Consider the following 26,499-nt stretch of genomic DNA (forward strand, 5'->3'; position numbering starts at 1 on the left):
TTTTCATTTTGTTTTGTTTAAAACTGAAAATTACTAAAAACTTATTAGGGGTACTTTAGTCATTGCATACAAGTCAACCATCGATTTTGAAGTAAGGTGCGGTGTGCTTCGTAAAACACAACGTCGGGGGGTCCTTGCTAATATTTTTAACACGAAGACTTTTTTGACAATTAGAAATTACACAGGGGGTTATGTACAATTAGCTCAAATAAATAAATAAATAAATGAACTTCCAAATGAAACATCTAAGATAGTTGCATTTACAACCGAGATTTGTTGAGTGCCACTTATATATATAAATGGAATAGAATTTCATGTAATGAGTCGAGTGAATTAATTATACCATTTGCCTAGGCATATATATCTTAACAGCCAGTACTAATTAAGTATAAAACTTTTACATGTCTTTTAGAATTAGATTCTTCTTTTCGGACAACTTTACATGCGTGTTGATGATGTCTCGAGACCTTTCTATCTTCATACTTCCGATGGTCCGGCCTCGTTTCGGTCTCGAAGATAACTTCGCCTCTTAGAGTCGCGCGATGAAAATTTCTCTCACTGTGAAGAATTGAAAAACAATTGGGGTTTATTGATTGTACGATCGTCGCACCAACATAATTTCTTGAAATAGCACAACACTTGCTTGAATTTCTTTTGAAATGGCATTCAGAATCCAAGGTAATTAATGGGGCTATAGTCTATTTTTTTCGTCAATTTTGCTATTGAATCAGATGCACGACACGCATAAATGCATCTGAGACAGATGCGAAAACAACAGACTTGGGTTTATTGCAGATGCAAAAGCAACGAATTTGTGTATGCCTTAAACACCAAAGTTGCGCCGCGCCTCGCTCAGACACAACAACAATGAACTTGCACCTATCGCATACGCATGTTTAATTTTTTTCTTGGTGATGTAAATCTTCTTAGGTCAAAATTTCGAACAAATTAAGTTTGTGTTTTAATCCAACAAAATCGATCAAGCAACTCTTTAGGAAAAGTAAAAGCCTCTTTCAAGTTTAAGCTGATTTTCCCTAATTTAATTGTAGATATTAGAAAAAGAAATTTGCTTACATCCGAATTTCTTCGACACTAAATGTAGCAAGTGTAAATGAAAGAGCGAAATTGTAATTTTTTTTATTTAAAATGGGAATAATTACAGTTTTCATCCCTCAAGTCTGCACCGATTTCACATTTGGTCCCCTATGTTTACAAAACACGCATTTGGTCCTTCATTTTTCAATAATTTAACATTTTTTGTCATTTCCGTCAGTTTACTATTACTCGGTCAGTTAAGTAGGTGATGGTCACACGCTTAATTACGTTAGTTTTAATGGGTCAAATGTGTTTTTTGTGAATATGAGGGACCAAATATAAAATCGGTACAAACTTGAAGGACGAAAAATGTATTTATCCCTTTAAAATATGTACAAATGGATATAAAATATTAAAAATTAAAATTAATAAAATAACATGCGTTCACCAAAAGGTATCCAACATAAACAGCAAGCAAAGCCCATTAAAAGCAGCAACAGGACAAAAGAGATAGCAAATAGACCAATTCCAAAGTTTCCCATGCTTATCACAACACTACACGTGGCATCCACCTGACTTTGCCCAATCTGCCACGTCAGCAAAAGTGGACGCTACCCAAAATGTTGCAAAAATTGAATTCTCAGCCAAAAATTTCTGATCAAGAATTTGAACTAAATTCAACAGAATGTAGAAATCCAACTCATTCCACCCAGCCAAACACATCCATTAATTAATAATTTACTCAATCCATATATATATATATATATATATATATATATATAAATGATGCTATCACATCTACTTCATATATCTAATCCCACCACCACCACATCCTCGTTTCCTCCGATGATCGAAACCGCCTCCGCCGCCGCAGCGGCATCGGCCAGAATGCTGCTCGGATCCGAAGATGAATTGCGCGGCGACGCCACAAAAATCACCATCCCTCCTTCCTCCGCCGCCGCCGACGACGACGACAAGGAAATCGAATCCAAACCCCTCATTTCCAGATCGCTAAGCTACACATACGCCCCCCCTTCCGCCGCCCTAACCGCCAAACCGAATCTGAATCAGAAGCAGAGACGGCGGCGCGTGGCTAGCGATACCTCATCCATTTTCACCCCCTCCGCCGCCCGCCGCCAGCCGTTCCGGCGGATGGGCAGAGCTGCCTCCGACACCTATCTGATCACTCGCCTCAGCTTCAAGCTGTTGGGATATTTAGGGTAAAATCTCATCTTCATTACTCTGTGTGTGTGTGTGTATTGCATGCATAGGGGTAATTTCAATTATATTATTTATTACATGTGGAATATCCTTCAGACAGAAAATTAAATTAAAATTAAAATTAAATTAAAACACAATCTAATCATTTTCTTTATTCAGGGTAGGCTACAGATGGATCATCAGATTTCTAGCCCTAGGTTGTTATGCAGTTCTTCTTTTCCCTGGTTTTATCCAAGGTTTGTACATTGTGCATAAACATTTGTACATGCTGCATAATTTTTTTTTTTAACATGCTATATTGAATATTGACTGATTAAATTATTCATTTACTTTCGGGTTACAGTCGGATACTACTACTTCTTCTCGAGTCAAATACGTAGAGGTGTAATTTACGGAGACCAGCCGAGAAATAGGTATCGTTTCACAACCTGCATTGAAGTTTTAACTACACTCTGTTTTTTTTAACAGCATTTAAAAGTGACTTTTACCGCAGGCTTGATCTCTACTTACCGAAAAATAGAAACGGACCGAAACCGGTTGTTGCGTTTGTAACAGGTGGAGCGTGGATTATCGGGTATGTTATGTATGCATTTGTCGATATAGATATATATGGATTCTTTATTGAAATCGGGTAAACGGGAATTATAGCTATTCATAATTTATAAGCTTTTTTTCCTCGTTTTAATATCTAACGGGGCTTTCTGCCGATGTACAGCTATAAAGCATGGGGTTCACTTTTAGGACAGCAACTATCAGAAAGAGATGTTATAGTGGCTTGCATAGATTACAGGTAACTCGATTTTTTCGTTTTTTTTTTTTTTTTTTGTTTAATCTAAGATAATTATACTTGCCGGTTCTCCGTTTTAATTTGGTCAATGCAGGAATTTTCCTCAAGGAACTATCGGTGATATGGTGAAAGATGCTTCTCAAGGTATTTCGTTCGTGTGCAATATCATTGCTGAATACGGAGGCGACCCGAACAAGTAATCTATTTTTTGAACTCATTTTTCAATATTAAGATGCTATTTTTATCTTTTTGAAGAATTAATAATTTAATAGCCCCGTTTTTTCGTTATTATTTGCATAGCGTGTATCTTATGGGGCAGTCAGCTGGTGCACATATCGCTTCTTGTGCTTTATTAGAGCAAGCAATTAAAGAGGCTCGGGGCGAGAAAACTTCGTGGAGTGTGTCTCGGATAAAAGCCTATTTTGGTTTATCTGGAGGGTAAGATTATTCGGTGTAATTAATAATACGGGTTTATTGCAATTAGTACCCTTGTGTTATATCGAATTATTAAGAAACTACCCCATAGTTTAAATCATAGGAGTGTTTTTGCCGATAAAATAACAATGGGTAGTTTTTTAGCGGTTCAATATAACACAAAGGTGCCGGTTGCAATAAACTCAATTAGTAATATTCATGCAAAATCAGCCATAATTAAATTTTTGAAACTCGAATGTATTGGCTACGGCAAACGGTTATGGACAGGTATAATCTTTTCAACCTGGTAGACCATTTCCACAGTCGAGGTTTATACCGCTCGATATTTTTAAGGTACCAACTACTTTTTCCCTCAGTTCCGTTTTGTAATGGATGTATTTGTTTTATGCCGTTTCTTATTTTATGGTTTATCTCAACTGCACAGCATAATGGAGGGGGAAGAATCTTTACGTAGATACTCTCCCGAAGTGATCGTGCAGGACCCGAACAATAAGAGTGCAGTTTCTCTCTTGCCTCATACGGTTCTTTTCCATGGAACTGCTGACTATTCTATCCCTTCTGATTCCAGGTTCGAATCCGATTTAGTTAATGTAGCAACTCTTTATTTTTTTAATTTTTGTTTTAAGATTATAGATGATTCGGCTTTTTCGTAACGACAGTTGTGTGTGGATATAGTAACGGATAGCGGATAGGGTTTATTAAATTTAGTACCCCTACTGTTTACTCTAATCGCTTAAAAACTCCTCGTGTTATAAATATTAGGGAAAATTGCACATTGCCCCCTGTAAATTTCTAATATTCGCACTTTACCCCCTCATTTTTTTAAAAAAGTGAATGTCCCCCTTCAAAATGTTATTCTTGTTGCATATTGCCCCCATAACAAAACTCCGATGGATTAGTAATCGGAATTGAGTATTTTTGTTGCACGTTGCCCCTTCAAATGTTATTTTTGTTGCACGGTGCCCCTTAAAAACACTATTTTTTTGCACCTTGCCCCTTTAAAATGTTATTTTTATTGCACAATGCCCTCCAAAAATTGGTTTATGGGGCAAAGTGCAACCAAAATAGTATTTCGAAGGGGGACTATCCCTTTTTTGAATTTTCAAGGGAGAAAGTGCAAAAATAGGAAAATTATAGGGGGTGAAGTGCATTTTGTCCTAAATATTAGCAAAATCGCCCCATATGATTCAATTTTATTAGAATCTACCCCCTAAAAACGCACCATTTATGAGGTTGTGTGCTGGAATGTCGTCGCAATTTGTCTACATTACAAAAATTAAATATATACAATTATGTTGCACAAATAAGAATAATTCAGGACAAGAGATTCGCAATTAACGATGACCTGAAATATTGTTCTTTGTTCTTCCAACAGTAAAAATTTCGCGGAGGTTCTTCAAAGCATGGGAGTTGAAGCGGAATCAGTTCTTTACGAAGGGAAAACGCACACGGATCTGTTTCTTCAGGTACCCTAGCTAGACGACACATTTAAAACGTGCTAACATTAATCAAGTTTTCTTGATTTTCCTAATTAAATAATAATGTTGTAATGATTAATGTTGACGATTTTATTTATTTGTTTTTAAATAGGATCCTATGAGAGGAGGAAGAGATGATTTGTTTGAAGATTTGGTAGGGATGATTCATGCAGGCGACTCGGAAGCCGCGGCGAAAGATGCTAAGGCCACACCAAGAAAACGGCTAGTGCCAGAGCTCATGTTGCGCTTGGCCCGCATTGTTAGCCCTTTCTGATCAAATTATTGCTCTAATTAGATCACTAATTAATTCTTTTGTGTGTTTATTTCTTCTGTGAGGGGCTAACATATTCTTTTGTGCATGTGGCTAAAGTATATGTAACACTGGAGATAGTAATTAGCATCAAATGAAAGATTTGATCAGAAAGTTACAGAAACAGTAATGGAGTTGTGACTTATAAACTAAAATGATTTAGTTATGTTTGATGAATTAAAGTAACACCCTAAATATAACTTTTTTTTTTTACCAAATATGCAATACAAGTTTAGTTCAGTTGCCATCTGTTTTATTGACTTAAATAAATTGTAGGGCGAATGACAAAAAGGCCGATCACATGGGACTTAAATGCATTTTGGTAAAAAAAAAAACAGTCTCTCAATTAAACTCATTCCCATGTCTCAATTAAACTCATTCCCATGTCTTTACCCTAAAATACCCTCTATAATATAATTCTTATCAATTCTATCCATTATGCTCTAACTTCCTTAATATTACACATTGACCCCAGATTTAAACAAATATATCACATTAACCCCCAATTTTTTTTTTCCAGAAAATAATTTTTTTCTGAATTTTTTTTTCCGGCCAGATTCCAGCGTCGACCGCCGGTCATCGGCGTTGACTTTTTTTTTTTTTTTTTGAAAACCTTTTTTTTTTCCTGAATTTTTTTACCGGCCGGTCAACCACCGTTGACCGCCGGTCTCCAGCGTTGACTTTTTTTTCTTAGAAAAAAATATTTTAATTAATATTACTGTCTTGGCTACTAAATTACTGTCTCAGACAGTAATATTACTGTATGGGACAGTAATATTATGAATATTATTTTCTCGAACAATAATATTATTAATATTATTGTCTAAGAGAGTTAAATTACTGTTAGAGACAGTAATTTAGCAGCCAAGGCAGTAATATTAATTAAAATATTTTTTTTAAGAAAAAAAATTAAAAAAAAAACAAAAAGTCAATTAACAGTTCAGTTAAATTACTGTCTCCGACAGTTAAATAACTGCTCGAGACAGTAATTTAGCAACTAATACAGTAATATTAATTAAAAATATTTTTTTAAGAATAAAAAAGTCAATTAACAGTTAAATTACTGTCTCCGACAGCTAAATAACTGCTGGAGACAGTAATTTAGCAACGAATACAATAATATTAATTAAAAGTATTTTTTTTAAGAATAAAAAAGTCAATTAACAGTTAAATTACTGTCTCCGACAGTTAAATATCTGCTGGAGACAGTAATTTAGCAACGAATACAGTAATATTAATTAAAATATTTTAAAAAAATCAATTAACAGTTAAATTACTGTCTCCGACAGTTGAATAACTGCCGGAGACAGTAATTTAGCAGCCAAGACAGTAATATTAATTAAAATATATTTTTTTAGGAAAAAACAAAATAATATATAAAAAAAAAGTCAACGTCGGAGACCCGGCGGTCGACGGCAGTTGAAAAAAAAATTCAGGGAAAAAAAAGTTAAAAAAAGAAAAGAAAAGAAAAGAAAGTCAACGCCGGAGACCGGCGGTCTCCGGTGGTGGCGGGTCAAAATTGGGTCAAAATTGAAATTATGGTTAAAATTGATTAATTGATGAAATTGGGCTAAATTGGGGTGTAAATCATGAAATTAGAGTTAAATTGGGTTTCAATGAATTGGAGGTAATTTTGGTATATATAAAAGGATTTTCCTTATTTGCAAATAAGTTTGAATGAGCTGGATTTATTTGAAAGACAAAAAAGTTGAATGTCCCTCTTTTAATTAAGTGCCATTGTCATGGGCCTTTTTGTGATTAATCCTAAATTGTATTTCCTATATTTGAAGGACTTTTCTTGTGTTGTTATTATTTGAGAATTTCAATGATGCGTTAATTACCATTTTTTCAAATTTTCCCATATTATTAGGTCTAATAAGTTTTAATTATGCATTAATTACCATTTTTCTCAAATTTTCCCGTATTATTAGGTCTAATGTGTTTTAATTATGCATTAATTACCATTTTTCTCAATTTTTCTGGTATTATTAGGCCTAATAAGTTTTGTTCCTATATAGTTGTATCTCTTTTTTTGGGTAAATTACGGTAAATCCTTCGAAGTAAGGTCAAATTACGAAAAAAAACTCTATTATTTGGGTAATTACATCTGCTCCTCTATTATGAATCTTCTTACACGTCCGCTCTTATGGTGTCAAATTCAACATAATCTCTTCTAGATTCTGTTGGAATGTTCTCTAGTTTGTACTCGTTTTATGCAAAAATGCAGTTTTGATGCACCAGATGATCATCTTGTTTTAAAATATGGAGTTCGAATGAGATAAAACGGGTACAAACTAGAGAATATTCCACTAAATTTAATACCGCAAGGGTGTGAGTGTAAGAAGATTCATAGTTGAGGGGTGATTGTAATTATCGAAACTGGAGCAAAATTTTCGTAATTTGACCTTATCTCAGAGAGTTGACTGTAATTTCCCCTTTTTTTTTTTACGAAACAAAGAGAAATAATTTATTAGTTAGTAGGAAGGTAATACAATTTATTCCATTTTAAATAGTCCGATTCATACAATCGAATAACAGTGTAACCGTAATTACAAAAATTAGTTGCGGTATATTTTTTTATAGGATTAGATTAAATCTAGAAAGAGTTTGGTACTCTATTTGTTTGTGTTTGAAGTGATTATTATCATGTTCACATCAAAGTTACATTATTTTGAAATTGGAACATATGAAGACGAAAGTCTTGACGGCAACCAACCTTCTAATTCACGCCACTTTACTTTGAAAAAATAACTCTACGTTACGACTTACTGCAAAATTTCTAATAATTGACAATGTGAAGAAGACATACATTCCAATGTTATTATATAATTACAAAATTTCGTTGTCTAGATTTATATATATATATGTAAGTACTGGTTATTACACAATAAGTTAATGAAAAAAAAATTATATTTGGGTTTGTCTGGAGTGGTCCACGCGCTTTTTAAGATGTTATTATTCCACGCAATTACAAACTATTATTATTATTATTATTAAACTCAAGTTGTTGCATTAAACACCAAAAACGTGGGCTAATTACTGATTAGCAACCTTATTGACACTTATAGACCTAATAGTGTTAGGGTAAATTACAACCACCCCTGAGGTATGGTCAATTTACGAAAAAATCCATCTTGTTTGGATAATTATATCTACCCCTCAGCTATGATTTTTTCTTACATCTCCATCTTTATGGTGTCAAATTCAACATAATCATCTAGATTTCGTGAAATGTGCTCTAGTTTGTATTTTTTTGTGTAAAAATACAGTTTCTGATGCACCACAATCTGATATATACAAGCTTAAAAACACATATTATGATCATCTTGCTTTATAATGTGGAGTTCAAATATCATAAAACGAGTACAAAAGTAATAATAATCCATATAATCTCGAAAATTCCACGAAATTTGAAGCCACAAGGGTGTGGTTGTAATTATCCAAACAAAAGGGTTTTCTTTGTAATTTGACCATATCTCAGGAGGTGATTGTAATTTACCCTTAATCTTAATCACATTCAGTTGTGCTATTAGTGTTAAATTAGCTAATAGTCATTCATATGGAATTTAAATAAGGAAAAAGGACAAGGTACAAATATCTCTTAGCTAAAAGTTCATTCCTTCAAATTCCAATATGCTAAAAGTTTTTTCTTTTTACTATTTCTCAAACATGTTTATAACTACTTATATTATCTTTCGTTCGATCTCTTCCAACTTATGCGAACCAAATTTTTTTTTTTTTTTTTTGTGAAGCGAAACGATGGCTCTAGGAACAATCATCAGCTTCGCTCATGAGATATACGTCGTATTCGATCGGCAATCCAAAATTGCTTAGTCCTTAAAAATGCATGTACTATGACAATTAATTATACATGTTATCTTTAGTTTTGAATTTTATTGAACTTCTTGATTCATTGTATTGAAAATTCTGTTCCAACGTTTACAGAATTTCTATTTTAACGTGTTATGATACAACTTTTATAGTTGAACTGTATAAATTCTAGAAGACATAGTCTTTTATTATAGCACTACAAAGTTCTTTAAAATATTTTTATATCATTATTTTATCTATCTATATTATTTTTGAAAGAATTACAAAATTCACGACTCATTACGATTTGAAATTTCTGATGAATCGACTTATGATTCGGTTTACAATTTAACAACCATGATTATATCCAATGTCAGTCAACTGATTTCCTTATCACTAGTATGGGTAAAAATATCTCGAAGATATTTTATAAATTCTAATATTTTGCAGATTAAATCGACTAGGATCAAGATTAAGTACTATCACTTATAAACTAATGAGGTAACATATTTTCTTTTAACATTTTCATGGTATGATAATCCAAGATTAAAAATTAATATTACTAGTGTTAGTTTGGAATAGGGGTGGTAAACGAGTCGAGCCGGCTCGCGAACTCGACGAGCCGGCTCGAAAAAAGCTCGAACTCGAGCTCGAGCCTAAAATTAGTTGTTCGGCAGCTCGCGAGCTGCCTTCTCTCTTTTTTTTTTTCTTTTTTTTTTCTTTATATATATATATATATATATATATATATATATATATATATATATATATATATATATATATATATATATATATATATATATATATATATATTATTATTATTATTAACTAAATAGTAAATAGTCTATAATAATAAATATATCTAGTATTTAAATAGAAACAAATATATATTACTTAAACAATTCATAATAATATAAAATATAATAATAATAATAATAATAATAATAATAATAATAATAATAATAATAATAATAATAATAATAATAATAATAATAATAATAATAATAATAATAATAATAATAATAATAGAAAAAATAAAAAATATATATAACTAGAGTTCATTATTTATTTTATAATTTTTTTTATTTTTCTATGAATAATTTTTAATAAAAAAATGATTTTAATAAAAAAAAAAAATTTAAATTAAACAAGCTCGAGCTCGAGCAAAAAAAATTGGCTCGATGAGCTCGAGCTCGAGCTCGAGCTGGGCAACATGGACTCGAGCTCGAGCTCGAGCTGGCCAAAAGAGCCGAGCTCGGCTCGTTCCCATCCCTAGTTTGGAATGTTTTCTTGATTATATAATATTATAATTATTTGTTAATATTTGAATAAAAATTGAAGTTGGGCCTCCACTTTTTGTTGGACTTATGTGATAATGTAACATAATCCAGTTAATAATTCTCACTAAGACGCCAATTATGAAAATAAAGATGGCAAAAACTAATTTAATTGTGATATTTAACATGACAATAACATGGAATCAAATCATCAATAATGCCAATTGTGGTCTGCGCGAATATGCTAAGAATATCATATTTTGCAAAATGGAAGGACCACACAATAAATAGTATTAAACAAAATTTCCGATATTTAGATAACACACTCCGAGTTTGGTATGGTTTTTCTATGTCCCGAATATTTAATTTAATATTTTCCATAAATTATAATCGTGTTAACTTGAAAATTTAAAGATTATTGATCATACATTCTTATAATTTTTATAGGATGAAATTAAAAATGCTTTTAGAAGCAACTTCTGAGGTTGTTTTTGCTTATAATTTATTTTTCGGTGTTTGCAAAATCAATTTTTGTTTTTGCTTCTCTTAAAATAAATTGTTTTAAGCTGTTTTTTCGAAGCACCTCTAGACGTTTTTTTTTTTTATCTAAATTCAATTTCCAAAATATTTGCAAATACCACCAAATCTTACAGAATAACAACTTAATATCAACTTAACTCGTAATTACTAGCTTCTGCTTTTGAATAAGCTTTTACAAACACCGCCTAAAACCACGTCGATAGATATTGACGGGACTCGTGTTTTCAGATATTATTTCCCTTGATAATTAGTAATTATAGTAAACGCCAAATTTATACGCGTCACTCTAAAAAACATTAGTATAAAGAAAGGAAACTTTGTATCCTTATTAGTTATTACAACGTGAACGGAGATTCATCAGTTTCAATTTATGATTCTCCCACGTCACCAGTGCTTGTCGATCATAATGTATTTTATATTATATATATTATATATTATATATTATATATATATACATCTATTTTTATATACACAGATCTACATACGTATTGACATACGTATGATCGATCTATAACTGTTTGGAATTAGGTAGCACAGTTGATTGATTTATGCACACGAGTTAAGTTTTTCGAGGGAATTAATTAAATCTTCATCCTACTTTTTACTAATTTAAAATAAAAATTGGTGTTGATTACATTTCATTATTGTTTAAAAATTTAGCTATATGCCTGTTAATTATATTACATAATAAATAATATTAAGAGTCATTAGTTTGAAACAATTTAGTGACGTGTCTTACTTAATTATTTTTATATGTGTGATTGCGTTGAAATTTTTCACGTGATATTTTTTATCTAGTACTGAAGTAATTACCAAGTGTAGGATTTCAAGAAACCTTGATTATGGCTCCAAAATGATACATCGCTAGAAGAACTTGAATACGATGATTTTGAATATTGTTGTATTATTATCTCTAAAAGTTTAAAAACAAATTGTATAAATATAATTCAATTATAAGTCATAATCGAAACGAAAGAAAAGGAACTCCATGTTTTTAACGATTTTAGACCACAAAATAGTTAGAGATCAGCAGAAGACCGTTTTACGTACAACTAATGTTACGTAGATTATGGGCCAATTTAGGTGGGGGTTCCACCTAATGTTATGTAGATTACCATATGTGGTGGATTTATTAATCCTCTTTTAGTAATTAATATTAATAAACTTTTTTTTTGATATCTAAAAATTTATTTTATAAAACGATATATATATATATATATATATATATATATATATATATATATATATATATATATATATATAAGGGATTAAGGGCCTTCTAGGTTAGGTAAAACTACATTTTCATATGTGATTAATATTGCCTAAAAACCTAATACTAGACTATAAATGGTAGTTGGTACATAATTTATATATGTTGAAAGTAGCAACACCTCATAGTAGTAGAATCTACCCAACCACAAAAATATTTCAAATTCGGCACAATTTTTTTTTTTTTGATCTATGTATTCGTGAGGCGTTTAGCATTAATATTCGAGTTTAGTTGAACACGAGTTTCAAAATTGTGATTGAGCTTTAATGGATCTATTGATTTTGAGTAGCTTAATTTTTATATGTGTTTAATTATTTCAATCCAATCTAGCTTTGATGAGTTTCATATCTCTTATTGGTGAAATTGGGAAAGCATGCATCCAAACTTAGTTTGCATGTTAATGAATCGAGTTCAAATAGATTTTTAACGGAACAATCAATCTTCAATCGAATATCAAGTAAATTTAATTAATTTTCCGTCATGACATCAATAGATGAACATTTTTCTATAAAATAGTTACATATATGAATACAAATAATAGACTCTAATTATTGGAGTCCACGTATTATTTCACTCAGAGCAATTTCAACGCAAGTATATCAAATTGAATTATCAAATATTTTTGGGATACCTATAGTAGTTCGTGTCTTTTAAGGCTATTGCACATTACTTAAAAACATTATTAAATACTCTTGATTTTAGTCGGGTTTTTTTTTTTTTTTTTTGACAAAAGTACTCTCTTTGTTATTTTCATCTTTTTTTTATTACTTCATTAATCTGTCGATAATGATAAGGTAAAGTTGAAACAAAATATGTATTATTTTGAAATTGAAAAACGACACTTAAATAAAACCGATGAAGTATATTAATAACTCTAAAAAACTAGTATACTTCAACCACAAGTATACATAATATCGTATTTCATATTTTGATTTGTTTTCTCACATTAGTTTAAATGATTAAATTTACATTCATGATATATTACTTTTAACCATTCTTTTGACTCCTTCAAAAAATATAATTAATTAATTAGATATATATTCTTTCACATACCTGAAAGTGACGTCACAGTTGATTTATTGTATATTAATTAGTATTATCAATACTGTACTTGTGAAAGATCACTCTATTTGTCGCGATATATATATATATATATATATATATATATATATATATATATAATAATAATAATAATAATAATAATAATAATAATGATTCTCATTCCAGGATTGGTAGTCAGTTGCTTAAACAGAAATCAACCATCTTTTTAAAACTCGTTTAAGGATTAATTCATCAAGTAATCGTGTAAGTTAAAGTTCAGTTCAACTATATTATACCTTTTTTTATAATTTTTGAAAATTTAGTTTTGTAATAAGATATAATATCTAATGAATTTAAAATCATACCTTCTAAAGAAGTATAGCCAAACAAAGTAAGTAATCTTATGGTTAGAATAATTGTTCAATATATCGAGTCAACTCATTATTTTGTTGACCAATTGGATAATATAATTTCTTTTAATATACTTGAATGGTATAAATTTGATCAATTCATTGTTGACTTAATTAATGGATATAAAGCAAAGATTAATTAATGATGCACATGGGCTCTAATATTGTAATTACACATAACTAAGTGATGCGGTATAGTCAACAAAACAACAAAACTTTCACGGAAATTTCATGAAGTCAACTTCGATTTAGATTTTCTTTTTTCTCTGCTCTGGGCGATTACGTGTAAATTTAGGGTAGGTCAAGCTCCTGCATTTAGATTTTTATGGTCAAAATTGATAAAATTGGAGTTAAATTATGATTACATTTAAGAATTGTGGTTAAATGTTCGAGAGTTATTTTATCATAAACAATAAGTTTGCATTGGCTTGTAAGGAATTATGTCTACCTCTGGGGCAAGGTCAAATTACGGAAAAACCCATCATGTTTAGGTAATTATAACAATCGCTCAACTGTGAATCTTCTTACATGTTCACTATTGCGGTGTCAAATTTAATAGAATCTTCTAGATTATGTGGAATATTCTCAAGTTTGTACCCGTTTTATCCTATTCAAGCTCCACAATTTGAAACAAGATGATCGTATGATGTGTTTCTTGACTTGTAAAAATCAGAGTGTGGTGCATCAAATATCGTATTTTTGCACAAAATAGAGAACATTTCACGGAACCTAGAAGATTATATTGAATTTGATACCATAATAATAAACGTGCAAGAAAATTCATAGTTAAGGAGAATGATTGTAAAAACCTAAACAAGATTGAGTTTTTTTGTTATTTAACCTTACATCAGGGATGTGGATGTGTATAAACATATAATAAACCTATAGAACGTGACATTGGGTAATTAGCTATTTTTTCTAGAAAAAAGGGCGGGAAATTACCTAAGATAGCAGCATTAGTATAGGCAATTTAGAACCATATTTAGGCCTCGTTTGCTTAGTGCTATTAACCTCTATTAACTAAATAGTAGGGGTTAGTAAGATGTTTGATTGACGAGATTCGTATTTAGTCAAGTCCGCTACTATACTTAAAGCCCGCAATTAAGTGCTATTATTTGGTTAAATTAGTAGCACCCCTCCCCCTGCAATTAATTTTGTAGGGGGTGATTAAAAGAGGAAAATACAATTTTATCCTTAAAACCATATCTTAATTTTTTTAATTAAAATGTTTTTTAGACAATTCACATTAAATACCAGAATTTAACAAATTTAATACAAGATTTAATCTAACGAATCAAACATCTTACTGACTAAATAATTAATTAGTCAGTGGGGTATTAATCCAATCTCACCTAATCCAATGTAATCCAATATAGATAAGCAACGAGACCTTAATGTGAAAATAAAATTTGGTGAAATTTTAATTTCAGATGAGATATTTCATATTTCTATACGTGAATAAAATTTCACAACAAAGTCTGCATGACTTTTAGGTATCTTTCTAGAAACCGTCCTAATTAAATGAAATTCCGTTATTATAATTATTATTTATTTTATTTTTAATTTCTTGTGAAACAATTAATTCAGTACGTCCCGCGTAACAAGGACAAATCTGTAATGATGGCAGCATCCACAGTCTCTAGATTTTATGCAACAATAATATGATTAATTAATTATTCTTTTACGGTTAAAAAAAATAAATATTTTGAATCAAATAAAAAAATTATATGTATATTATATTATCCTAATTAAATTCTACGCATGTTTATTTCTCATTTTTCTGCATGGAATTAAAATTAACATGGATGCCGTCATTCCTTCCGTCACTCCGTTTAACAGCTGTTAAGTACTCGCTGTGCATTATCTCGTTATTGTTTTTTTTATCCCAATTTAAAATATACAATTAAAAAGACTTTTTTAAACCTCAAAAAAAAAAAAATTTCTTCACGCAATTAATCATCTCTAAGTTGGTTCCATTTAATTACATTAGTATAAATTATAAAATTATTCTCCCGCGAAAATTCGCAGCCTCTAATGTGTGAAAATAAAGCAACCCCATCAGATTCTTCATCTAATTAATTTTTTTCCCACTATGAATATTCAAATTTCTAATTTAATTTCCCTAAAATTTAAAGGGTAAATTACAAACACCCCCTGATGTATGGTCAATTTACAAAAAACCCCTCTTGTTTGGATAATTACATTTACCCCCCTCAACTATGTTTTTTTTTTCTTACACCTCCGCCCTTATGGTGTCAAATTCAACATAATCATCTAGATTTCGTGGAATGTGCTCTAGTCTGTACTCGTTTTGTGTAAAAATACAGTTTTTGATGCACCACAATCTGATATATACAAGCCAAAAAACAAATATTATGATCATCTTGCTCAAAATGTAGAGTTCGAATGGGTTAAAACGGGTACAAAAGTGATAATATTTCATATAATCTCGAAGATTCCACTAAATTTGAGGAGTTGAGGGGATGGTTGTAATTATCCAAACAAGAGGGGTATTTTCGTAATTTGACTATAACTCAGGGGTGGTTGTAATTTACCCAAATTTAAATAAAATTGCCAATGCGCGTGTGCTTAGGCGCAAATCCAACGTTTGCGGGAAAAGTCAAAGCATGAGATAGATCCAAGTCAATGTTCAAAGCTATTGTGGCCTGCCTGCTAAAAAAGAAAAATCAAATGCGTGAATAATTTGCATCTACCACTTTCTCAACATCTTCTCTAATTAAATTTTTTGATACGCCCACATCAGCATCTTCTATATTGTATATTTAAAGTTAAAGTAAGGCAGCAACTCCTGCTTTTTTATATACATTTAACTTTATTTCGTTTCAGCTACAGAAATAAAAATTGAATCTTTATTTTAATTTTTTAACCATAATTTTTGGCCCAAGAACATTCTGTTTGAACTACAAAGATTGAAGCTTTTTTTTCTTTCTTCTCCGATTTTGAAGGTGGTGGAATACAGTTACACGTCCCACTGTGTGCTGATTGTGTGTTGTGTCTGAATCTTGATCTTCTCTCTCTTGACCTCTGTATATTCTTTCTCCAAGCCATTTTTGGTGAAGTTCTTCTTCTAATTTATTCTTTTTTTTTTTATTTTTTTAATTATTTAGACAGCTGGGTTTTTCGAGTTGTTGGGGGGTTTCAAACTTCAAGCCCTTTCTTGGTGAAAAAGACTCAATTTTTAACTAAAGACTCAATTTTTAAATTTTTTTTTTTTTTAATTCTGTGAATTATCAGTGGTGCATTTCTGTATCTGTTCTAAAACAAAAGCCAAGATCTTAGTTTCAACCAAAGAATGAAAAGTGGTAGTAAAAAGAAGATACATTTCAGCAAGATCTACTCATTCAAATGTGGCAAAAGTGCACCAAAAGATGAAGACCAGTCCCAGATTGGGGGACCAGGTTTTTCAAGGGTGGTTTATTGCAACGAACCAGATTGTTTGGACGCAAGTTTCAGACAGTACGCGACAAATTATGTCAGTAGCACCAAATACACAGCTGCTACTTTCTTGCCCAAATCTCTGTTTGAGCAGTTTAGGAGAGTTGCTAACTTTTATTTCTTGGTTACTGGTATCTTGTCTTTTACATCACTTGCTCCTTATTCTGCTGTCAGTGCCATCATCCCACTAATCATAGTAATTGGAGCAACCATGGTTAAAGAGGGTATTGAAGATTGGCATAGAAATCAACAGGTATTTTCTTGGATTCAGATTTGATGTTGACTGTGTCTTTCTTTTTTTTCCATTTTCTGTAAGCCCTTTTAAAGAAATTATTACATCACTACATTAGGTTTATGAGGGAGTTTGGTTTTATAGTATTAAGTTCGGATTTTTATTTCGAGTAATAATTCTAATTGTGCTCCATTTGATATATATAATGCGTAGTTCTTGTTTCCGTTTTCGGTCAAATGTTTCTTAATGTAAGCCCTTTTAAAGAAATTATTACATCACTACATTAGGCTTATGAGGAAGCTTGATTTTATAGTATAAAGTTCGGATTTTTATTTCGAGTAATAATTCTAATTGTGCTCCATTTGATATATATATAATGCATAGTTCTTGTTTCCGTTTTCGGACAAATGTTTCTTAATGTAGTACTAGTAGGCAGTAGCAGACGGCATTTGCGGATCTTCTGATTTTTTTTTTTTTTTTTTTTTTTAATTTCAGGATATTGAGATGAATAATCGAAAGGTTAAGGTACATCAAGGCGACGGAAGTTTCAAGCAAACCGTGTGGAAAGATCTGAAAGTAGGCGATATAGTAAAGGTTGAAAAAGATCAATTCTTTCCAGCAGATTTAGTCCTTCTCTCGTCGAGTTACGAAGATGCTATCTGCTATGTCGAGACGATGAATCTCGACGGTGAGACAAACTTGAAGCTCAAGCAATCATTGGACGCCACAGCATCCTTAAACGACCTCAGAAATTTCCGAGCCATCGTCAAATGCGAAGACCCCAATGCCAATTTATACAGTTTCGTCGGTACAATGGAATTTCAAGAAGAACAATATTCTCTCTCTCCTCAACAGCTCTTACTCCGAGACTCAAAGCTCCGAAACACGGACCATATTTACGGAGCCGTTATTTTCACGGGACACGACACAAAGGTTATTCAGAACTCGACAAACCCTCCCTCGAAAAGAAGCAAAATCGAGAAGAAAATGGATAGAATAATCTATTTCTTATTCGGTCTTCTGTTCTTGATGGCTTTTATTGGATCGGTTTATTTCGGTATCAAAACGAAAGACGACCTGGAAGGCGGGCATAAAAGGTGGTATCTAAAACCACAAGATGCTGATGTTTTCTTCGATCCAAATCGAGCTCCACTTGCTGCTGTATTTCACTTCTTGACTGCATTATTGCTCTATAGTTATTTGATTCCGATTTCTTTATACGTCTCGATCGAAATTGTTAAAGTACTACAGAGCGTTTTTATCAATAGGGATGTTCATATGTACTACGAGGAAGCCGATAGGCCAGCTCATGCACGTACATCGAATCTGAACGAGGAATTGGGCCAGGTTCATACGATTCTTTCGGATAAAACGGGCACTTTGACATGCAATTCGATGGAGTTCATCAAATGTTCGGTAGCTGGCACTGCTTATGGATATGGTTTCACCGAGGTTGAAAGGGCTATGGCGAAAAGAAACGGTTCTCCGTTGATCGTAAAAGGGAAAGGTGGAGAGCAACCCATTGACAGTCCTAAAAGATCGTCGGTCAAAGGTTTCAACTTTTTCGACGAGAGAATGACCAATGGGAACTGGACGAATGAGAAGCACTCGGATATTATTCAGAAATTCTTTCGGTTATTGGCTGTTTGTCATACTGCAATACCGGATGTTGATGAAAATACGGGGAAGGTTACTTATGAAGCTGAGTCGCCCGATGAATCTGCGTTTGTTATTGCAGCTAGAGAACTTGGGTTTGAGTTCTTTAAACGAACGCAAACGACTGTTTCGATTAATGAGCTGGATCCCGTTTCTGGAAAAAGAGTCGAAAGGTAATATTTTTAGTAAATCTTGAATTTCGTGGGATTTTATTATTTTTTTCGTATTTTGAAAAAAAAAATTATGTTCGGTGCAGAACGTACAAGCTGTTGAATGTGTTGGAATTCAATAGTACGAGAAAACGAATGTCTGTGATAGTAAGAGATGAGGAAGGGAAGCTGCTGTTACTCTGCAAAGGTGCTGACAGGTTGGTTACTTTAGCAACTCTCGCTCGTTTTTTTTTCTTTCTTTTGAGAAATTATTTCGTATGCGCTCGAATTAACGGCTATTCTGCATGCAGTGTCATGTTTGAGAGGCTGGCTAAAAACGGAAGGTATTTCGAAGAAGAAACTGTAGAGCACGTGAATGAGTACGCCGATGCGGGATTGAGGACATTGATTCTTGCTTATCGAGAACTTAGCGAAAATGAATATAGAACGTTCGATGAGAAATTCACTGAGGCAAAAAATTCGATAAGCGCTGATCGTGAGACATTGATTGATGATGTCACCGAAGAAGTGGAAAAAGATTTGATTCTTCTCGGTGCTACTGCTGTCGAGGACAAGCTCCAACAAGGGGTGAGTGGAAAAAAAAATAATATATATAATAAAAATTTAGATAATTAATTAGGCCATGATAATAATCATTAGTCGAATGCTCTGATTAATTTTGTTTATTTTTTGTTTGGTTAGGTTCCGGAATGTATCGACAAACTTGCACAAGCGGGAATAAAATTATGGGTTTTGACCGGGGATAAAATGGAAACCGCCATTAACATCGGGTATATGTGTGTGTGTGTATATATATACATATATATTCTCAGCAGAGTTTCTTGTTACTTTATTCAATTTTAACTATGACTAATGAATTTTCGACGTATTTCTTGCAGATATGCTTGTAGCTTGCTGAGACAAGGAATGAAACAAATTACGATTATATTAGAGAGTCCCGAGATCAAATCACTCGAGAAAGAGGGAGAAAAGAATGCCATTGCAAAGGTTAATTCCGTTTTCTTTTATTGTATTTTTTAGGTAAATAGGAAAGTAATAAAAGGTGACTGATATTCCAAATTATTTTGTTTTATTTGTTTAGGCGTCGAAGCAGAGTGTGCTTCGACAAATTACCGAAGGAAAGGCTCAGGTTGCTAATTCAAATAATTCCGAGGCTTTCGCATTGATTATTGACGGAAAATCCCTTACGTACGCATTAGCAGACGATATTAAAGATTTATTTCTCGAACTCGCAATTAGCTGTGCTTCTGTAATTTGCTGCCGCTCGTCGCCAAAACAGAAGGCACTGGTGAGTTAAAAATTCTTAATTTATTTTTTCCGATTTTTTTATTTCTTTTTACGCTTAAAATAATTGCTTATGATTATAAATAGGTAACAAGACTTGTCAAAGAAGGAACAAAGAAGACAACTTTAGCAATCGGTGATGGAGCCAATGACGTGGGAATGCTTCAAGAAGCTGATATCGGAATCGGAATCAGTGGTGTCGAAGGAATGCAGGTTAGAAATATTTTTCATTTTTCATTTTTACAAAAAATACAAATAATCCCTTTTTTCATTTTTCATTTTACTAAATTCTTCGATAAATTTAACCAGGCGGTGATGTCGAGCGATATCGCAATTGCTCAGTTCAGATTTTTGGAGCGCTTGCTTTTGGTGCACGGACATTGGTGCTACCGAAGGATATCGACAATGGTATAATTTTATTATCTTTAAAAACATTTACGTTTCTTACATTATAATAACTTCACTTTCTATTTATTTATTTATGTTTTATTTCTTTCGTGCAGATTTGCTACTTCTTCTACAAGAACATCACTTTCGGTTTCACCGTATTCTTGTACGAAGCCTACGCATCGTTTTCCGGACAACCCGCGTACAACGATTGGTTTTTGTCTCTCTACAATGTATTCTTCACATCATTACCCGTTATTGCTCTTGGCGTCTTCGATCAAGATGTATCCGCTCGATTTTGCCTCAAGTTTCCGTTACTGTACCAAGAAGGCGTACAAAACGTCCTGTTCAGCTGGCGCCGTATATTCGGCTGGATGCTAAACGGAGTAATAAGCGCCGTCATAATCTTCTTCCTCTGCACAACCGCGCTGAGTCCGCAAGCCTTCAACAAAGACGGCAAAATCGCCGAGTACCAAATCCTAGGCGCGACGATGTACACGTGCGTTGTATGGGTGGTCAACTGCCAGATGGCGCTCGCGATTAGCTACTTCACGCTGATCCAGCACGTGGTCATATGGGGCGGGATCGCCCTATGGTACCTATTCCTCCTGACCTACGGGGCGATGCCGCCTAGTCTTTCCACCACCGCGTACAAGGTATTTGTCGAGTCGCTCGCGCCGAATCCGATGTTCTATTTAGTGACGCTTTTTGTGGTCGTGTCGGCTCTAGTGCCTTACTTTGTGTACGATGCGATTCAGATGAGATTCTTTCCGATGTACCACGGTATGATACAGTGGATAAGGTACGAGGGGCGAGGCGAAGACCCTGAGTTTTGCAGAATGGTGAGACAGAGGTCGATTAAGACAACTACTGTTGGCTTTACTGCACGTTCTTTGGCGCGAACGAACCCTTTGGAAGACAGATAACGTTGTTATAAGTATATATATATACGTAGAGGTTTGTAGGAATGCGAGGTTTTGTACAGGAAGAAGTCTAATACTCCGACGTGTGCCGTATGTTTTGCATTGTACCAACCATTTTGTTGGCACCTTAGTTTTGTAAATTTTTTTATATTTATTTATTCATTCTTTTTGATGTAGTTTTGTACGATTCGATATTTTTATCGTTCGGTGGTAAGAAAGGCGTATACGCTGTAATGATAGAATAAAGGAATGATATAGAGAGATGGAGAGTATGTCTTTTGATTCTTTAGTGTTTCTTACGAACTACTAAGGGGCTCGTTTGAATCGAATGATTTGATACGATTCCAAACTATTAACCTAAGTTTTTCGGACATTACATTACTCTAAACATCAAGAAAGAGCAAGAATTCAATTAACATAAAGGGTGAGGGTTGTAATTTCGAATACTACAAGGTTTAACGAGGGTGAATCGAGAAATAACGAGGGCCGTTGAGATGATTGAGTTCTTGGAGAGTAAGGGTGTGGATGTTGGATTTGATGTGTACGAGTTGGCTCTCGAGGGTTGCTTGGAGGTTCGGAGGTTCGTTTTGGCGGGAAAGTTTACGACTAGAATGACTGACAAAGGGTTCATACCGTATATAAGGGTGCGGCGGAGGGTTTTCGAGGGTTTTCAGAGTTGAAGTCTTGAGAAATTGATGTTCTTGAATTCTCACTTTTTTTTTTCAGATTAATTAAGATCTATGTGCTTCTTTTTTTTTCGTTGCATGCTTGATTTTGTATTCTAATATATTATAGTACATATATATATATATATATATATATATATATATATATATATATATCATGTGTCTAACAAGAAATATTACTAAAAGGTAAGTAATATAATTATAATAGGAATCATCAGCCAAAAATTAAGACGGTTGAGGGTAATTATAAAATCCAGAATTTTGAAATAAAAAAAAATTAGTATCTCTTTACAACTTAATTACAGCACATGGAAAGCCTATAAGTACAGTTAAAATAAATATATTTTGACGAATTTCCAGGCTGTCAAACACAAACTACATATTATTACCATAAATAAGAATTACCATACATGTAAACTGGGATTAATTTAAGGAAACTATCAAAACTCATCACATTATAAATTCGCAAGCACCATCATAATTTCACAATTACCCTAATTTTCTCTGTTTCTAATTAGTCTGCAGAAAGTATATACTACTCTTTGCAATTTGCTTTTAAATTCGAGCACAAATTCAAATTTTCTTGTTTCTTGATTAGTACGTGTAAAAAATGGAGATGAATAATACAATTGAATATTCAGAAAAGCAAGAGAAAATAGGATCTGTTATATGCGAGAGAGTTAACAATTTCTTCAAGGGCATTTATGAAAAGTTCGATAAATCCAAAGTTACGGAAATTGCGAAAATCGGGGATGAAGACCGGAGAAGAATTATACACTCCGTTAAAGTTGGGTTGGCTATCATGCTCGTCTCTTTCCTCTACTACTTACGACCGCTGTACGATGGATTGTTCGGACAAGCGGGAATGTCGGCTGTCTTAACTGTCGTAGTCGTTTTCGAATTTAGTAGCGTTGGTAAGCACCGTTAAACCTTATTATTAATACAGACATGAAACTTATTTTAATTTCATTCGTATATAACATATTTTTTTTATTCAATTTAAATACCCTTTTCGTTTCTTTTTTTTTTCAGGTGCATTATTCTCGAAATGTTTAAATAGTGGTGCTGCAACATTGGTTGCCGGTGGTTTAGGGGTGGGAGCAGGGTACCTAGCCAGACTTTGCGGTGACAAAGGAGAGGCGATCGTTCTTGGAATTTTGGTCTTTCTTTTAGGTACGTAATTAAACAAATTTCCGATCTATTTCCGGTCGAAAATTTAAAATAATAAATTTTATTCAGTTATTAAGTTTTTTTTTTTTTAATATATGCAGCTGCAGCATCAACGTATATGCGATTTATCCCGAGCATAAAAAGCAAATACGATCATGGAGTCGTTATATTCATACTCACGTTCACTTTAGTAGCGATATTGGGTTACCGTGTTACCGAGATTTCGATATTGGGCCATCAAAGATTGAGCACCATTTTCATGGGCGGAGCGATTTGCATTCTAGTATCCGTATCCGTTTGCCCCGTTTGGGCGGGTCAAGATTTGCATCTTCTCGTTTCTGGAAATATTGACAAGCTTGCCACCTTTTTCCTAGGTATGGATCCGAATTAATACATTATTATTATTATTATTTTTTTAATTCGTAATGTGTATTTCATTAATTAATATTGACTATATATTAAATATTTATACAGGCTATGGTGGTGATATTTCTACTGATAAGATTGACAAGTTGTATCTGGAAAGCCATAAAACTGTGTTGGACTCAAAAGCAACAGAGGAATCCTTGGTTAGTAAATTAAACATGTTACTATTTTTTTTTTTTTTTTTGTGTGTATATATATATATATATATAATTATATATTGAATTAATAAAATGGTTATATATTTTCAGGCAAATTTTGCATGGTGGGAGCCTCCTCATGGTGGATTTAGATATAATCATCCATGGAAACACTACTTGGAGATTGGAGTTCTTACAAGAGAATGTGCCAATCATATCCAAACCCTAATTAGCACTGGATATTGCATCAACTCCAAACCTCAGGAAACGGAATCGGAATTCGATCTCAAAATCGAACCGGCATGCAAGAAACTGAGCACGGAATTGGGAAAGGCCCTGAAAGAATTAGCCTCTGCAACAAAAGAGATGACTCTTCCACAATTATCGGCTGCTCAAATCCACATAAGTAATTCGAAATCGGCAGCCGATGAACTCAAAATCGTACTCAAAAACTGCTCGTCGTTACTGTTGGGTCCCACCAAAATAGACCTCGGAAGAATCATGCCACCTCTTGTCACAACATCCATACTTGTGGATGTGATTGAATGCATCGAGAGAATATCGGCATCTGTAGATGAACTTTCCCAAAAAGCCCTTTTTCGAAAACTCGATTCTTCAAAGGATCAAAAAAAGCTCGATGATTTACATGTAGTTATAGACATCAAGAACGAACTCGATTCAAAACAAGAAACATTATAGTTGTCATGTATCGTGTAATTAGCCTTCATTCTTTAATTCATTTGTATTTTAGCTCACGATTCCCTTTTATAATTATTATTTACCTTTTCGTATCCTTTCTTTTTAGGCACATGATATATATATATATAAATACTGTAATATATTACAATACAAAATCAAGCATGCAACATAGAGCTTAATTAATCCCAAACAATAAAAAAAACTAAAAAAAAAAATTTCAAGATTTCAACTCTGTAAACCTCTGTCTCACAGCAGAAGCAAGCCCCGTTTCTCCAACTCCAACCAAACCCTCGAAAACCCTCCGCCTCACTCTTATATACGGTATGAACCCTTTGTCAGTCATTTTAATGGCAAACTTTCCCGCCAAAACGAACCTTCGAACCTCCAAGCAACCCTCGAGAGCCAACTCATACACATCAAATCCAACATCCACACCCTTACTCTCCAAGAACTCAATCATCTCAACGGCCCTCATTATTTCCCGATTCGCCCTCATAGCATCCACCGCTTTCACAACTGTCTCCTTTCTCGGACTCAATAAGTGAACGTCCATCATCTTCTTCACCATCTCCACAACCTCACGAATCATTCTCAGCTCGCTCATCCTACTAATCAAAATACCGAAACTATCCCTATCCGGAACACAACCCACTTTCCCCATCCCACGCAAGACACCAAGAGCTTCTTCGAGGCGATCGACTTTGCAGAGAGAGAGAATGAGGTAGTTGCAGGTACCACAATCCGGAGAATATCCGATGGATTTCATTTCCGATAGGAGGGTTTGAACGGTGTCTTGAGATGTTTGTAGGCGTAGTGCCCACGCATTGGAGAGAAGGAGATGGGTTTGTGGGACCGGTAGACAGCCGGAGCGGAGGGTGCGTTGGATGACGGCGAGGGCGAGAGGGAGAGGGTTTGGGGTGTCGAGAATGTAGGAGAGGAGGTGGGAGTAGGTGGAATTGGGGCAGGAGCGGGGGCGGATGGAGATGAAGGACTGAAGAATTTCGTCTATGACGAGAGATTTATGGCTTGGGGAGAGTGTGGAGAGAGATGAGAATGGATTTGGATTTCGAGAGGAGGAATTATTGAGGAGGTTGGGTATTTTGTGGTATGTTTTGGATTCGATTGCTGCGAGTATGGATTCTTGAAGGGATTCTTGTGAGGATGATGAGGAATAGTGGATAATTGCACGAGTGAAAGGACGAAAGAGTGAGCAGAAGTTTGCATGGGCTAACGGCATTTTTTGGATCAGAAATTAATATGAAATTTTCATTGAGGAATTTTGTCGAACAGGTGAGTTGCACTAAAAATGTACGTTTGGAAGATGATGGGGAGTGAGCGAAGGAAAACTGAAGAAATGCAAGATTCAGAGGATGGAAAAGTGAGCAAAAATTTGCAGATGCCAACGTCTCATAACCCAAGACGGCGTTAGCGGCGGCGACGCCGTCGGCGGCGGGTTGAAAGAAGACGGCTGGGTCTGGGAGAATAAACTGTGGTTAGAGATGGGATTTTTTTAATTAATTCTGGAGATTTCCTATTAAAAAAAACAAATTCTGGAGACAAAAACGACGTCGTTTCGAGGGGAAGATATAAATGAATTTTTTTTTTTTTTTTTTTTAATTTTGAGAAAATAAATGATCTTCTTATTTCATCTGCAAAATT

General features: G+C 33.5%; 4 protein-coding genes across 5 annotated transcripts; 3 read left to right on the forward strand and 1 right to left on the reverse strand.

Annotated features, from left to right (window-relative positions):
- Positions 1-1,677: 1,677 nt before the first annotated feature.
- LOC105967668 (putative isoprenylcysteine alpha-carbonyl methylesterase ICMEL2) lies at positions 1,678-5,466 on the forward strand. The gene is made up of 11 exons (XM_012992285.2): positions 1,678-2,255; positions 2,416-2,492; positions 2,600-2,669; positions 2,750-2,830; positions 2,972-3,046; positions 3,138-3,239; positions 3,344-3,481; positions 3,746-3,811; positions 3,903-4,046; positions 4,854-4,944; positions 5,069-5,466. The coding sequence occupies exons 1-11, from the start codon at positions 1,819-1,821 to the stop codon at positions 5,228-5,230; spliced, it is 1,443 nt and encodes a 480-aa protein (XP_012847739.2). The 5' UTR covers positions 1,678-1,818; the 3' UTR covers positions 5,231-5,466.
- Positions 5,467-16,209: 10,743 nt separating this feature from the next.
- On the forward strand, positions 16,210-22,011 carry LOC105967588 (putative phospholipid-transporting ATPase 9). 2 transcript variants are annotated; one of them, XM_012992194.2, is made up of 10 exons: positions 16,210-17,323; positions 17,798-19,131; positions 19,215-19,325; positions 19,419-19,695; positions 19,810-19,898; positions 20,007-20,115; positions 20,210-20,416; positions 20,500-20,625; positions 20,722-20,820; positions 20,916-22,011. In XM_012992194.2, exons 1-10 carry the CDS (start codon positions 16,928-16,930, stop codon positions 21,723-21,725), a joined length of 3,558 nt encoding a protein of 1,185 aa, XP_012847648.2. In that variant the 5' UTR covers positions 16,210-16,927; the 3' UTR covers positions 21,726-22,011. The 2 variants fall into 2 exon arrangements, with proteins under 2 accessions (XP_012847648.2, XP_088683309.1); XM_088827183.1 differs by having other exon boundaries at positions 16,273-17,323; positions 20,500-20,820.
- A 1,007-nt stretch (positions 22,012-23,018) lies between these two features.
- Positions 23,019-24,840, forward strand: LOC105967453 (aluminum-activated malate transporter 8). Its single transcript, XM_012992049.2, has 5 exons — positions 23,019-23,322; positions 23,441-23,581; positions 23,680-23,952; positions 24,053-24,147; positions 24,253-24,840. Exons 1-5 carry the CDS (start codon positions 23,019-23,021, stop codon positions 24,838-24,840), a joined length of 1,401 nt encoding a protein of 466 aa, XP_012847503.2.
- A 118-nt stretch (positions 24,841-24,958) lies between these two features.
- On the reverse strand, positions 24,959-26,387 carry LOC105967452 (pentatricopeptide repeat-containing protein At1g06270). The gene has a single exon (XM_012992048.2). The coding sequence runs from the start codon at positions 26,075-26,077 to the stop codon at positions 25,058-25,060; it is 1,020 nt and encodes a 339-aa protein (XP_012847502.2). The 5' UTR covers positions 26,078-26,387; the 3' UTR covers positions 24,959-25,057.
- Positions 26,388-26,499: the final 112 nt, after the last annotated feature.

Source organism: Erythranthe guttata, chromosome 12 (genome assembly GCF_056151865.1).
Source record: "Erythranthe guttata isolate IM_541 chromosome 12, IM_541, whole genome shotgun sequence".
Classification (NCBI taxonomy): domain Eukaryota; kingdom Viridiplantae; phylum Streptophyta; class Magnoliopsida; order Lamiales; family Phrymaceae; genus Erythranthe; species Erythranthe guttata.